General features: G+C 41.1%; 1 protein-coding gene across 6 annotated transcripts in view; it reads left to right on the forward strand.

The window, feature by feature from the left end:
• LOC103283568 (acylphosphatase-1) overlaps positions 1 to 16,382 on the forward strand; it is a 50,090-nt gene that overhangs the window by 25,769 nt on the left and 7,939 nt on the right. For 3 of the 6 annotated variants that reach the window (XM_008138825.3, XM_054715902.1, XM_028141360.2), the window contains 6 exons: positions 439 to 524; positions 1,284 to 1,388; positions 2,486 to 2,558; positions 8,193 to 8,264; positions 9,951 to 10,062; positions 11,068 to 11,227. In XM_008138825.3, coding sequence (XP_008137047.3) covers positions 439 to 524; positions 1,284 to 1,388; positions 2,486 to 2,558; positions 8,193 to 8,264; positions 9,951 to 10,062; positions 11,068 to 11,227 — 608 coding nt within the window. Of the gene's footprint in view, positions 1 to 438; positions 525 to 1,283; positions 1,389 to 2,485; positions 2,559 to 8,192; positions 8,265 to 9,950; positions 10,063 to 11,067; positions 11,228 to 11,679; positions 12,252 to 16,382 lie in introns of those variants that run through there. The other 3 variants (XM_054715901.1, XM_028141359.2, XM_054715903.1) reach the window with 3 other exon arrangements.

A 16,382-nucleotide genomic window follows, 5' to 3' on the forward strand; every position in this document is an offset into this window, starting at 1 on the left:
TATATAGGATGTACACTGAGTGGCCAGATTATTATGCGTTCAGAGATCATAATAATCTGGCCACTCAGTGTATTTTTGTAAAAAGCTACAGACATTTATTATTTTGTTTCTAAAAATAGATAAGGTATATATTTCTTTTACTAAAGGGAGTGAGGCTACTAATTTGAACCAGTTTCTTCTGGACTTATATTCTGAAATATCTCTTGAAAATAGTTTGGAGAAAAAGCTATAATGCCAGAAGGTACAGTCATCAACTGCAGTTTAAAAAGTAATAGTTCAAAACAATTTAGAGGTACAGCAAACACTGAACCTTTGTAGCATGTTGGAGCAATGTGTCTGATCTTTGGTCTTGAGGCTGCACCACACCAAATAGGAGATGCCATTCACCTTTTTCCCTGAGGCTCTTGACACCAACTGTACCTGTCCCTTTTGCACTAGATACTGTGGATGATGCTGTTGGTAGCGGATCGCTTCAGTCTTTGTTCTCAGAATGGGACAATCCAGTATTTGCCCGTTATCCAGAGGTGGGTCTGCGCAGTTTTTCTTTGCTTGTTATTTTAAAATTAGAATTCATTTAAAAAATATTATCTTTATTGTTAAAAGCATTACAGATGTCCAGCCTCTCCCCCCATTGAGCCCCTTAGAATTTTATTTAAGTTGGGTGTGGGCATGACTGACTATACTAATTTGAAATTATGAATGGAAAGTGGGTACGTTTCCAAGTAATTTATTTGGAAATTAAAAAAGGAGGAATCAGAATTCATAGCATTTGGGGAACTCAGCTTTAAGTTTGGATTAAACATATGTAATCAGTGTGGGAATAGTGAAAGTGTTTACCACTCTTAAAAACCCTGACTTGTAGCTATGGCAGAGTATTTAGGATGGTGATAATTTATTTATCATTAAATAAAGTAGTGACTCTTTTACTGGAGGAACAGTTCATCATGTATGTTCTCTCTTCAGTGGGTTAGCACAGAATGTACTTTGTGTGTTATAATGAGGGTGTAGAATACATGAGCACTTAATTATTGATTCTTCAGTGAAGATGTCATTAAGGACTTGATTATGGAGCCCAGGCAAATTGTTATTCTGAAATGCTGGTTTTTGTCAGTAATTTTGGTCATAGAGCCTTTTGAATTCCTGTAAGTTCTTTGAATTCAACCCACCTCTAGTAGACTCTATGAAAAATGAATGTTTTTAAGGCACTTTGAGATCTTTGGTCAAACAGTTCTACAGACATAAAAATATTTAAATTTAAATGATATTGTGCTGTGTCTTTCTAGGTTGCTGTCGATGTAAGCAGTGGTCAGGCTGAAAGCCTAGCAGTTAAAATTCACAACATCTTGTTTCCTTACCGTTTTACCAAAGACATGATTCATTCCATGCAGGTAAAAGGTTGACTTTGAAATCTCATTATTTATACTAGTATATAAGCCCTAAGTTAGACGAACTGTTGTGAAATTGGATATATTTAATGATGTAGACCACCCAGGTCAAAGCACATGTGTTGTTGTTTTTTTAATCTTACTAGTACTGGAACTTTATCATGAGAAGAAAAAGAAAAGGACTAAAATTAATTACAAAGAAAAAGATGTCCCTAGTAGTGTGAGCAAGTTTGGAGGGATGAATGATGACTTCAGGTTCAGTTTCACGGTTTATATAGATTTATATTTTGACAATAATTTATAAACCAACTAAGTACTGCAGAGACATTACCTTTAAATGTGCAACCATGTCCCTTTTTAAACAACCCTCAATAGTGTGAGGCTACAGATGACACGGCGGTGGAGGAGTTCCTTTAATAAGAGGGGCCTCTTGTCTCATCGGCTAGATTGCCCTCCCTCTACACCACGCTCTGTCTCCTTGTTTTCAGGGAACACATTAGGAGGTAGGCAAATCTAGGTAAACTCCTAACCTGGCATGTTTGACCTGGTACCAGAGCAAACACTTGATCCAGAAATAGGCCCTGGGGTAGGGGTACAGATTAGGCATTGTGGGGGGAGCCTTGTCAGTACCTGGATAGAAAGGAGCCATCAAGGCCTAAAGCCACAGGTGGCTTTTTCACTTACTGCTTTAATGGACTAGCTCTTCCAAAATGCTTTTCTTTGCTTTTGTATATTTTTTAAAAATTTATTTCAGCCCTATTTGTTAGCAGTCTCTGGTCATATTAATAATTCTCTGGTTATACCCATTAAGAAGAGTCATTCTGTTGGGAACATTTCAGGTCTAATGCTAAAGATTTTTGTAGCATACCCCTCTTAGATGCCTCAATCTGTGTTCCGTTTATGTCTTCTGATCACTCTACTTCCCATCCTTTTTTCCTTCCTGGTCACTCCCTCAGGTTCATCAGCACCTAGCTCAGTCTTAGATATGAAAGTTATAATGCAAACAACTCTAAATTAAGTACAGTTTTGTCTCTTTCTATACAAATAAGCCTTTATTAATTTTTATTTATCGTTGTACCATTTATTTCAATGTATGGCAGGTTCTCCAGCAAGTGGATAACAAGTTTATTGCCTGTTTAATGAGCACTAAGACTGATGAGTTTGGTGAGGCAGGTAAGAATGGAGTTTAGCCTTTTATGGTTAGTTTATTTGTGTGTACACACACACACACACACACACACACACACACACAATATCATTGCAATGACTTGGAAAGATTAGGGAAAACCAATCTAAATTAATATTGTGGAATGATAGTTTTTTTTTCCCTGTAATGATAGTTTTAAAACCCATTTAGTTTTATAAACACACACATCCATATATAAGACATACATATATAAACTACATGTTAAGCTATTAAACAGTAGTTACTTTGGGAGTGAGAATGGGACTGGGAAAAGGGGGAATTTCATGTTTTACTCTTTAAAATATTTTGTATTGTTTGACTTATAAATAATGATTTTTGTTTTTGTTTTTTTAATCCTCACATAAGGCTATTTTTCCATTGATTTTTAGAGAGAGTGGAAGAGAGAGGGAAAGACAGAAATATCGATATGAGAGAAACACATCGATTGGTTGCCTCCTGCACACGTCCTGGCCAGTGCCTGGGCCAGGGAGAAGGCTGCAACCAAAGTACATGCCCTTGACCATAACTGAACCTGGGACCCTTCGGTCTGCAGGCCAATGCTCTATCCACTGAGCCAAACCAGCTAGGCTAAATAATGTTTTAATGTATTCCCGTTATAATAATAGAAAATTTAGCCCGATCTGTGTGGTTCAGTGGTTGAGCGTCGACCCATGCATTAAGAGCTTGCCAGTTTGATTCCTGGTCAGAGCACATGCCTGGGTTGTGGGCTCGATCCCTAGTAGGAGGCAGCGGATTAATGTTTCTCTCTCATTGATATTTTTATCTCTCTAAAAATCAACATAAACATATTTTTTTTAAAAAAAGAAAGTTTATATAATGAACTATACTAGGTTTATAAAAAGTTAAATACAATCTCCTGGTGACCTGCTTTAATAAAACAATAATAGTTTGTAAGTCCTAGTAACTCATTCAACAAATATTGAGTGCCTTTTGTATGCCCAGAACTGTATTAGGCCCTAGGGATACAATGGGGGGGAGGGAGGGAACATGCAGGAGAAACAGATAATTACAGAAATCCTATATAATAAAAGCCCAGTGACCGAACGGAATGACCAGAATGACCAGTCAACCAGTTGCTATGATGCGCACTGGCCACCAGGGGGTGGGACGATGGGCAGGAACCCGGGCTGCGATCATCGCCTCCTCGCCCCAGGCTCCTCCTCCTCCTCGCTCCCTGCCGCCTTCTCTGGAAGCCTGCAGGCCGCACAGTGCCCCCCTCCCCGCTCCTCCTCGCACCCCCCCCTCCCCACCACCGGGCTCACAGAGCTGATCCTGGAGGCTGGGAGGTGGGTTCGTGGCCACCGCAGGACTGAGGCCTACTGCTGCCTCTCAGTGCTATCTGTGACATGGAAGACGGACTGAAAAAGGGTGAGGGTGAGAAAAGGCTTTCTCCTTAAATATATTTTTATTGATTTCAGAGAGCAAGGAGAAAGAGAGAGAGAAACATCAATGATAAGAGAGAATTGTTGATTGGCTGCCTCTTGCACACCCCACACTGGGGATCAAGCCCGCAACTCAGGCATGTGCCCTGACCAGGAACCAAATCGTGACTTCCTGGTTCATAGGTCAACACCCAACCACCAAGCCATGCCAGGCGGCTTTTTTCTCTTTTCTTTTTTAATATTTTTATTGATTTCAGAGAGGAAGGGAGAGGGAGACAGAAATAAAAACATCAACGATGAGAAAAAAAAATCATTGATCAGCTGCCTCCTGCACGCCCCCTACTGTGGATTGAGCCCACAACGCAGGGAATTGAACCATGATCTTCTGGTTCATGATCTTCAATGTTCAACCACTGAGCTACACTGGCTGGGCTACATACTATATTTTCCTAAATCAAAATGTGTTTTGCCCTAGCTGGTTTGGCTCAGTGGTAGAGTGTCGGCTTGTGGACTGAAGGGTCCCGGGTTCAATTCCAGTCAGGGTACATGCCTGGGTTGTGGGCTCGATCCCCAGTAGGGGGCATGCAGGAGGCAGCCGATCAATGATTCTTTCTCATCACTGATGTTTCTCTAGCTCCCTCTCTCTCTTCCTCTCTGAAATTAATAAAAAAATATTTTTAAAAAAATGTGTTTACTGTTGCTCATGAATACCAAAAGAACCTATTCCTATAACTGATATTTTAATATCAGCCCATATTTTTGTAATGAACAAATATGTTATTGTTTTAAATTATAGTGAAATTGTCATACATTGGCATTTTTAATTGAATATTTCCACCTACAGTAGTTTTTCAGTTATGATACCCTAAAGAATAAAGATTCATTCATTTATTCTGTAAATAATTATTGAGTGCCTATTATGTACCTAACTGCTGTTACACATGCTGGAAATATAACAGACAGAAATCCTTGCCCATATGAAACTTGTATTTTATTGTGTTGGAATATTAAAAATACAGCTTCCAGCATTAGTAAATTACCTTCATATATTCTGCTTCATTCAAGGAATGAAAAAGGTTGTGAATACTATCTACACTATTAAAAGAGTAAGATGCAAATTGACTGTACCTTTGCAACGCCCACCAGCCAATCAGGAGTGAGTATGCAAATTAACCAAAAAGATGGCAAGTTAATTTGCATACGCAGGCACCGAGCGGCCGGGGGCAGGGCGTTCCCCACTGTCCGAGCCGCTCCGGCCCTCTGGGCAGCATGGGAAGGCGGAAAGGCGACTCCGGCCAGAGTGAAGGCAGTGCTGGCAGCCAGAGGAAGGAAGGCCCATTCTTAAATGAATATTCGTGCATCAGGCCTCTAGTATAGACTATAAACCATTCATCCGGAGTCAGGTACAGGATTGATTTTTTAGGGTCACTGGCTCTTGGTAATTCACATTGGCTCTAGTTTTAAAATTTGAGGGCACTCCCTCACAATTTATTTATTCCATTGTCTTGCCCAATACAGGATGTTCAGTATTCATCACAACCAGCTGCAACTCCTCCTATCCTCAAAGGAGTTTACAATTAAACTTTTTGGGGCCTGTTCCTGTGTTTGAACATGCTGTCAGAAAAATTTTTTCCTTTTTTCTTTAAGTCTTAAGCTCTCATGCCATGAATTTGATAGTATCATAGAAACAATTTTTAAATCTTTAGTTCAATCTAGGAACTAAATCAGGGGAAACAGGCATTATCTGTTTTGATCACATTCAAGAGAACTTTTATTTCAATATAATACATAGCAATAAACCTCAACCTTTGGCCAAAAGTTTTAAAACACAAGCTAAGTTGGCTCAATGGATAGAGCGTCGGCCTGCGGACTGAAGGGTTCTAGGTTTGATTCCGGTCAAGGGCATGTACCTCGGTTGCAGGCTCCTCCTCGGTTGCAGGCTCCTCCCCAGGTCCTGGTTGGGGTGTGTGCAGGAGGCAACCAATCAATGTGTTTCTCTCACATTGATATTTCTCTCTGCTTTTCCCTCTCTCTAAAAATCAATGGGAAAATATCCTTGGGTGGGGATTAAGAAAAAAAATTACAAGCTAAAAAAGATCCTATCTAATAAAAGGATAATATGCAAATTAACCATTGCTCCATCACAAATATGGCGGTGCCCATAGCCACAAGATGGAGGTGCCTAGTCCTCTCAGCCCTGCCAGAGTCCCCCAGTCCCAGGGGGATGGCCGCTGAGAGCGGGCAGCGTGAGCAGCCTGGTGGAATGCTTGCTTCATCGCCGCGGTGACAAGGCAAGCGTTACGCGCCTGGCCGCAGATGGGCCTCTGGCCAGGCTGGGGTGTGGAACACTTGCGTTGTCGCTGTGGCGACGAGACAAGTGTTCCGCGTCCAGCCATGGATGGGCCTCTGAGCCACGGAGAGCCTCTGGGCAGCGGGCGCGGAGCAGCCAGGCCCTGCAGAGAGCTACTGGCACACGGATTCGTGCGCAGGGCTACTAGTATAGTAACATATTAGTAAGTGAAAAACAGTGGTCTTGTCAATGAGAAAAAGATTAGTTTTGGCTTTGGGGTCAGGACATTCTGCCTCCTCTCTTGGACTTGAGCGTCTAAAGCAGTGGTTCTCAACCTTTCTAATGCCGCGACCCTTTAATACAGTTCCTCATGTTGTGGTGACCCCCAACCACAAAATTATTTTCGTTGCTACTTCATAACTGTAATTTTGCTACTGTTATGAATCGTGATGTAAATATCTGTGTTTTCCCATGGTCTTAGGCTCTACAGCAGCAGGGTCACCTAAGACCATCCGAAAAAACAGATATTTACATTACGATTCATAACAGTAGCAAAATTACAGTTATGAAGCAGCAACGAAAATAATTTTATGGTTGGGGGTCACCACAACATGAGGAACTGTATTAAAGGGTCGCAGCATTAGAAAGGTTGAGAACCACTGGTCTAAAGCCTTGCTACTCCAAGTCTGTAAATAGCATCATCACCTGGGAGTTTATTAGAATTGCAGAAGCTTGTGCCCCACCCCTAACTTACTGAATCAGAATCTGCATTTTAATAAGATCCCTAGGTGATTCGTAGGCCCATCAAAATTTGAGAAGCCTGATTCTAAATCAGGGCAAACTGTGGCTGGTGGACCAGATATAGCCATCACCTGTTTTTATACAGCCAGGTCGATAAGAATGGTTTTTAGATTATTAAATAGTTGGGAAAAAGACAAGAATATTTCTTGATACATCAAAATTATACAGCCCAAACTGGTTTGGCTGAGTGGATAGCGTGTTGGCCCACAAACTAAAGGGTCCCGGGTTCAATTCTGGTCAAGGGCATGTACCTTGGTTGTAGGCTCGATCCCCAGTAGGGGACATGCAGGAGGCAGCTGATCGATGTTTCTCTCTCATCAAATGTTTCTAACTCTCTATCCCTCTCCCTTCCTTTCTGCAAAATCAATAAAAATATATTTTAAAAAATTATACATAAAGTTTTATGGGAACACAGCTACAATATTCACGTATTGTCTGTGGCTGCTTTGGTTCAAAATGAAGAATTGAGTAGTTGGACAGAAACCATATGTCCCAAAAGCCTAAAATATTTACTCTCTGGTCCTTCACAGAAAAAAATTTCTGACCTCTGATCTAAAGTGTAGTAGAATTATATTCTTCATGGGTTCCAGGGTAGCTTGCAAATTAAGGTCAGCTGATTATAATAAAGTATTGTTTAATGACCCTTTGTTTTATCAAATTTGAATTAATAAAGCAAAATCAGTTATTTAAAGCTTAAAATGTAGGGTTAGCCTGGCTACGTGGCTCAGTGGTTGAGCATCAACCTGTGAACCAGGAGGTCTCGGTTTGATTCCTGGTCAGGGCACATGCCCAGGTTGTAGGCTTGATCCCCAGTGTGGGGCATGCAGGAAGCAGCTGATCAATGATTCTCTCTCATCATTGATGTTTCTATCTCTCTCACCCTCTCCTTTCCTCTCTGAAATAAATTTTAAAAATATATACTTAAAAAAAACATAGATAAATTTGTTGTAGTTATTCCCCATAATTTCATTTATTTTTAGGAAATAAGGTAAGTTGTTACTACTCAGTATGTTTCTCTTATGCTCACCTGTTAAGTAGTGTGAATTAATTTTTTTCTCAACACAACATGATTATTTTAATGTTGATCTGATAATGTGAAGCTTCAGTAATCCTTGCTAATCTTCTAGGTGGAAATTTGCTAGTCTTGGTGGATCAGCATGCTGCCCATGAGCGTGTCCGTTTGGAGCAGCTTATTATTGGTAAGAATCTGTTTGGGATTAGAACAGATTTGAGACTCCAGCAGAATTAGTATGACTGAAAGAGTTTTTCTAACTGTGACTGTTGTAAGGAAAATGAATTGTATGTTTAAAAAGTTAAGCTGAGCCCTAGCATCAGCCTGTGAACTCTCAAGGTTCGATTCTGGTCAAGGGCATGTACCTCCTTTGCAGGCTCCATCCTGGGGGAGGAGGGGGACATGTACAGAGGCAACCAATCAATCGATGTGTCTCTCTCACATTGATGTTTCTCTCTCTCTCTCTCTGTCTCTCCCTCTCCTTTCCTCTCCCTCTCTCTCTCTCTCTCTCAAAAAAAAAAAAAAAAAAAAAAGGAAAAATATCCTCAGATGAGGATTAAGAAAAAAAAACAAAAACAAAATTAAGCTAAAGTCTTCTGGTTTGCCTTTTTTATTACTGAAAGAATGTAATAGTTCACTTTACTAATTCAAACATGTAGATCTTACATTGTCAAAGATACATTTGCTGCCCAGCCAACGTGGCTCAGTAGTTGAGCATCAACCTATCAACCAGGAGGTCACAGTTTGATTCCCAGTTGGGGCACATGCCTGGGTTGTGGGCTCAATCCCTAGTGTGGAGCATGCAGGAAGCAGCCAATCAATGATTATCTCTCATCACTGATGTTTCTATTTCTTCCTCTCCTTTCCTCTTTGAAATCAATAAAAATATTTTAAAATTTTTTTTGTTAAGATACATTTGCTATATATTTATCATCAACCTTAAGGATTGGGTGTCTAAGGATTAGGCTACTACTGCATGTCATCCAGCACAAATATATGCCCCTCCACATGCCCATATGACCACGATACACCTTCTTTACAGGTCATCAGGCACAGACCACCAGTACCTCAGAAGGCCCAATCGTTTTCATTTTAAATTTTGTGTTTGAATAGGTAGTATAAACAAATAGGTTCAAGTCTGAAAGGCACAACCGGGAATCTAATAAAGTCTTCTTTCTACCTTTGTCCCTCATCCCACCTAGTTTCTCTCCCCAGAGGCATCCAGTAACATTCGTTTGTTATGTATCCTTCCAAAGGCAATATGTGCTTTTAAATCTTTCCTCCCCATTTTTTCTCATCATGAAGCAGTGTGTTCCCCAACAGGTAAAATATCAGGGAAATCTTTACTCCTGTGGTCAAGTAATAAAAAACCTAATGTCAAAGAGTTAAGTGAGGACCTAGGAGATATTTTACTCCATGTTCGGTTTTTCTTATAAAACAAAGACCCAATTGTTGGAAAAACTTACTTGCTATAGGCCCTGGACCATTTGAGAACAGAGACTGGGAAACCCTTCTGAATAAATGGGAACGCCTTCTTGAGCCACAGGACTGTGTAGTAAACCCGTTTTATTTCCTCAGTAATCCACATTATTCACCTCTGTGGATTGACTATCTCCAGGAGCATTGCATTGTTCATTTGAATATAAGATTTAAGTCTTAACAGTTCTTATTTTTTAAAATACTGCTAAGATGAAATAACAGCTGGCTATTTACTAGTTTTACTTTAATAATGGAAATTCAAAGCCTAAAACTAAATTGAACACAGTGCTGTGCACTGTAGTAATTACATGGGTGTACCTTACCATGTTCATTTTTATCTGAATCTAGAAGACTTCACTTCGTACTCTTAACCTAATCATCTTTCTCCCAATAGATTCCTATGAGAAGCAACAGCCACAAGGCTCTGGTCGGAAAAAATTACTGTCTTCCACTGTAAGTCCTCCACTAGAGATAACAGTGACAGAGGAACAAAGGAGACTCTTATGGTTAGTACCACCATGAGGATGGGATGTTGATAGTGTAAGTATTCACAGTTCTGTGAGGTGTAAGCATAGCTATTGTTCATTTTTTCACATGAGTCACCTGAGACTAAGAGAGGTTACATGACTTATTCAAGGTCATAACAATGATTAAGTTGTGGAGTAGGCACTCAGATGCAGGTTTTCTGACTCCAAATGCTGTTCTTTCCACTATATCACAGCTGTTGAGTATAGGATAGAGTTTCCCTGATAAATTTTTCCAGCAGTTGGCCTAGAATAATCTTACCATTTCTTGGAACAGTCAGTGTTTATGCTGTGCTGTTTCTGAAAGCAAAGTTACTGCAGTAATTGCTTCCATTCTGCTTTGCTTTGGTGCATTCTAGAGTCTTAGTTTTCATTATCATAATCATACTGGGAAGAAAGTAAAACACTGGGCCACAAGGAAGGGGCAAATCATATAGTGAATCACAAGATAGGAAGTTTTCCCACTTTTGGGGTGGCACAGATTATTGGAAATGAAAAAGAGAATTGTCTCTGAATTTATTTCAGCTTTGTGAATATGCCATTGCCATAAAATCTTTTCTCCTGGGGCATAATTTATATTAGAGGCAGATCCATTTATTTACATCCTATTAGTCAGGACTTCTCAGTTCCTGGGGCTATTCATTACCTCCCAGCTTTAATGCTGATTCCAAACACTCTCAGCCCTTTTATTTGTGCCAAACTCCTTCAAGTGCCAGCGTGAGAAGTTAGCAATTGCTCAGTGAAGAATAAAAACTTAGGAACAAGACTTAGTACTAAGTTGATTCTCTCAATGGAAAAGAGGGTGAAAAAAGAAAGTTACTGTAATTCAAAAATGAAATAATAAAATTCTAAACAAATACTCCTAAATGTGAGAAAACAGTATAACTTAAAAAGCTTGTGGCAGCTTTTGAGAAAATATCAGGTATTTGGAACCAGTAGTGAAATATGAATGAAGTAGTGATTTTACATTTGAGGTTGTCTCTTTAGGTGTTACCACAAAAATCTGGAAGATTTGGGCCTTGGAATTATATTTCCGGATACGAGTGATTCTCTGGTCCTTGTAGGAAAAGTACCACTCTGTTTTGTAGAAAGAGAAGCCAATGAACTTCGAAGAGGAAGATCTACGGTGACCAAGAGTATTGTGGAGGTAAGGCATAGTTGCAGATGTTAAACTGCTGAGTCATAGTAACCTATTTTGTTTAAAACTATATTTATGTTTTATTCAGTAAGCATTTATGAAATACCTGCTGTGTGCCAGGTACTAGAGAGCGAAAGATGAATTAGCTCAAGGTGAGGAAGAAGGACATTTAAGTAATTATAACAATGACATTTGGGCAGAAGTATGTTCAAAAGTGCTATGGCCCTGGCTGGTGTGGCTCAGTTAGTTGAGTGTCATCCTGTGCACCAAAAGGTTGCCAGTTCTATTCCTAGTCAGGGCACATGCCCAGGTTGCAACTGAATTCCCAATGTGGGTGGGGGGGACATATGGGAGGCAGCTGATCAATATTTCTCTCTTATATCAATGTTTCTCTCTCTCTCCCTCCCTCCCTCTCCCTTCCTGTCTCTCTAAAAATCAATTTTAAAAAATATCTTTATAAGTGCTATGGGCCCTGCTCAGGTCGTTCAGTTGATTAGAGTGTCATCTCATACGCCAAGGTTGCAGATTTGATCCCCTGTCAGGGTACATACAAGAACCAACCAATGAATGCATAAATAAATCGAACAAGTCGATGTTTCTCTGTTGTCTCTTTTTCTCTCCCCCTACCTTCTCTCTAGCGTCAATAAATAAAAAATATATAAGTAAAAATAAAATAAAAAGGAAATGTCTTGTAAAACAGCAGGAGCCTGCCAAATACAGAAGAGGGGAGAAGGGCATTCTAAACAGAGGAACAGATATTAGAGATTTGATGCAGATCCTGTGTATAGGGAACTACCAATATAAATGGTTCAATTAAGATATATATGGGGTAGTGGTGGGACCAAATGAGACTAGATAGGTTGACAAGACCAAATCATAAAGGGATAGCATATTCTGCTCAGTAGTTTGCATTTTATCCTATGGGCAGCCAAGAAGAGTGAGATACATTTAGTACATTTAGTACAGCATTTTAATACGACTACACATATATGTTTTGGTAAAGGTCTGGAAAGCTGCTGCTGGGATGTAGCATTGTGGGGGTTGAAGAGGACCATTACTTCTTACTTATGTTTCTTTATCTCTTTTAAAAAAGCATAATTTATTTTGTCTTTATTGCCTTTTTTCCCTCCTTTTCTGTTTTCTATTAGCATTTTCTTCATTTCTTCCCCCCCTCTTCCATTGGCCTAGAAGTTAGATTTGCATATTTAACAAAGTTCAGAAGAAATTTGTTTCTCCTTTTTCTTCCTACACCACACAAAAATCAACCATCACTCCTCTCCCATTTTCCATGTTGTTGTTGCCTATTTTAATTTCACCTTATTTTTAATCTCCCTGGAAGTCATTAATTTTAAAATCAATATTTATTTAGACCAGTGGTCGGCAAACTCATTAGTCAACATAGCCAAATATCAACAGTACAATGATTGAAATTTCTTTTGAGAGCCAAATTTTTTAAACTTAAACTTCTAACGCCACTTCTTCAAAATAGACTCGCCCAGGCCGTGGTATTTTGTGGAAGAGCCACACTCAAGGGGCCAAAGAGCCGCATGTGGCTGCGAGCCGCAGTTTGCCGACCACAGATTTAGACTAACCAAAATGTTTAACAGTCTTTGTTCACTGTTGCTTCTTGCATCCTACTTTGTGTTAATTTTTTTTACTGAAGTAAATCTCTTAAAAGTTCTTTTAAGAGTCCATTAATGATAATCTGTCTTTGAAAACAACTTTATTTTGCCTTCACACTTGTATGATTGTCTAGCTAAAAACAGAATTCCATGCCGAAACCGGTTTGGCTCAGTGGATAGAGCGTCGGCCTGCGGACTCAAGGGTCCCAGGTTCGATTCCAGTCAAGGGCATGTACCTTGGTTGCGGGCACATCCCCAGTAGGGGGTGTGCAAGAGGCAGCTGATCGATGTTTCTCTCTCATTGATGTTTCTAACTCTATCCCTCTCTCTTCCTCTCTGTAAAAAATCAATAAAATATAAAAACAGAACTCCATATTGTCAGTTATCCCTCAGCATTTTGAAAATATTCCATTACTTTTTTTGTGTGATGACAAGGAGATTAATGTCTAGATTGTTGAGGGAATGATTTATTCCTTCAGGAGCATAATTTACACAGAGACCACTAATCTTAACATTAAATATTAAAGAAATAAAATATTTAATTAAAAACAAAAACCAGTCTTATCTCCAAACTCAAATAAATACAATATTCCATTACTTTTGACATTCTATTTTTGCTATTAAAGACCATTGTCAATCTAATCATTATTTTGTAGGTAATTTGATTTTCTCTCTGGTTTACTTTAAGATTTTGTCTTTGGTATTCTGCACTTTCCCTATGATTTATCTTTGTATGAATTTATTTTCATTTCCTTCTTGAGATTCATCATACTTCTTCACTATGGAAAATGTACACTTATTATCATTTCAAACATTGCTTCTCCCTCATTTCTTGTCTCTGAGAAATCCTGTGAGATGTCTACTTGACCTTATCTTTCTCTTTTCCGTGTCTTTTAACTTTTCTTTCATACTTCCCATTGTTTTATCTTTCTCTGATGTTTTCTGGGAAATATCCTCATCTTCCAGTGAACTAAATTCTCTTTTCACCTACTATCTAATTAGATGTTTAACTTGTCCACTGAGTTTTTTAAAATTTCAATCACTCTTTTTTATTTCTAAAATTTTAGTTTTTAAATCTATCAGTTCTTTTTTCATGGTATCCCATTTTATTCATTATGGTTTCTTACTCCTTTATCTCTAGCACTTTCTATTTGGAGCGCATGCAAATCCACATCAACTTAGTGTACCATTTTTCTAGAAATCTGAATTACTTTATACTAATAAAAGGGTAATATGCTAATTAGACCGGGTGACCAGACATTTTCCGGATGTCCGACTTCCTTCCGGACAGTTAGGGGGCGACCAGGCTGGCAGGGGGGCAGTTGGGAGGCGACCAGGCAGGCTGGCAGGGGGGCAGTTGGGGGACAGCCAGGAAGGCCAGCAAGGGTGCAGTTGGAAGGCAGCCAGGCTGGCAGGGGGGCAGTTAGGGGGCAATCAGGCAGGCAGGTGAGTGGTTAGGAGCCAGCAGTCATGGATTGTGAAAGGGATTTCCGACTGCCAGCTTAGGCCCGATCCCTGTGGGCCTAAACCAGCAGCCGGACATCCCCTGAGGAGTCCCTGATTGGAGAGGGTGCAGGCTGGGCTGAGGGACCCCCCCCCCCATGCACGAATTTCATGCACTGGGCCTCTAGTTAATATATAAAAATAAAAATTAGAAGATATACTTAGTGGATAAATTGTGAGATAGGTTGATATGGGAAAGATTTGAGGTAGGCAGAGCAGCTGAGAGGTTATTGCACTGGTTCAAATAGGAGAGGATGAGGATTGGACTAATCAGTAGCAGTGATAATGCAGAGGAGGAACATAATTTGGAAGGTAGAATCCAGAGGACCTAGTAAGCAATCCTATATAATAAAACTCTAATATGCAAATTGACCGAACAGCGGAATGATCAGTCACTATGATGTGCACTGACCACCAGGGGGCAGATGCTCAATGCAGGAGCTGCTCCCTGGTGGTCAGTGCACTCCCACAGGGGGAGTGCCGCTCAGCCAGAAGCCGGGCTCACGGCTGTTGAGCGCAGCAGTGGTGACAGGAGCCTCTCCCGCCTCCACGACAGTGCTAAGAACATCCCCCGAGGGCTCCCGGACTGTGAGAGGGTGCAGGCTGGGCTAGGGACCCCTCCAGTGCATGAATGCCGTACACCAGGCCTCTAGTAGAATATAAAAAAACAGATAAGTAATGATTCTGAGGGTTCTAACTCAGATGACTGGAAGGAAGGTGGTGCCATTGCCAGAAAAAGGAAATAGAGGAGGAGGAGTACTGGTACACCTGGGGAGTTCAGAGTCTAAGCCTAGGTTTACTAGTAGATACGCTGAATGTCTTCAAATGGGGATGTCCAGTAGATAGGCAGACCTACAGACCTAGCACTTGGGAAAGAAATCTGGGCTACCCATCTCTATTTGGAAGTTAACAGTATATATATATATATATATATATATATATATATATATATATATATATACTGAGTGGCCAGATTATTATGATCTCTGAATGTATAATAATCTGGCCACTCAGTGTGTGTGTGTGTGTGTGTGTGTGTGAAAAAAAATATATATATATATATTAGAGGCCTAGTGCATGAATTTGTGCATGGGTGGGTCCGGTCAGCCTGGCCAGGGGGAGGGGACATAGGTGGTTGGCTGGCCTGCCTGCTGGTCAAACTCCTGGTCGAGGGGACAATTTGCTTATTAGCCTTTTATTATATAACTAGAGGCCCGGTGCACGAAATTCGTGCACGGAGGAGGGTTGTCCCTCAGCCCAGCCTGTACCCTCTCCAATATGGGACCCCTCAAGGGATGTCCGACTGCCCGACCACCGGGATCGGGCCTAAACGGGCAGTCGGACATCCCTCTCACAATCCAGGACTGCTGGCTCCCAACTGCTTGCCTGCCTGCCTTCCTGATTGCCCCTAACCGCTTCTGCCTGCCAGCCTGATCACCCCCTAACCACTCTGCTGCCAGCCTGTTTGCCCCCAACTTCCCTCCTCTGCCGGCCTGGTCACCCCTAAATGCCCTCTCCTGCAGGGTTGATCACCTCCAACTGCCCTCCCCTGCAGGCTTGGTCCTTCTCAACTGCCCTCCCTTGCAGGCCGGGTGCCTCCCAACTGCCCTCTCCTGCTGGCCATCTTGTGGTGGCCATCTTGTGTCCACATGGGGGCAGGATCTTTGACCACTTGGGGGCAGCTATATTGTGTGTTGCAGTGAAGATCAATCTGTATATTACTCTTTTATTAGATAGGATAGAGGCCTGGTACAGGGGTGGGGGCCAGCTGGTTTGCCCTGAAGGGCGTCCCAGATCAGGTGGGGTTTCCCTTGGGGTGTGGGGTGGCCTGAGCGAGGGGCCTGTGGTGGTTTGCAGGCCGGCCACGCCCCCTGGCAACCCAAGTGGAGGCCCTGGTATCTGGAATTTATTTTCCTTCTACAATTGAAACTTTGTAGCCTGGAGTGGAGCCAAGCCTGGGACTCCCTCCGAGGCCGGCAGCCATTTGTGTTGGGGTTATAATTGAAACTTTGTTGCCTTAAGCGGGTGGGCCCGGCCAG

The sequence above is a fragment of the Eptesicus fuscus genome, chromosome 5 (assembly GCF_027574615.1).
Source record: "Eptesicus fuscus isolate TK198812 chromosome 5, DD_ASM_mEF_20220401, whole genome shotgun sequence".
In the NCBI taxonomy this organism is placed as follows: Eukaryota; Metazoa; Chordata; class Mammalia; order Chiroptera; family Vespertilionidae; genus Eptesicus; species Eptesicus fuscus.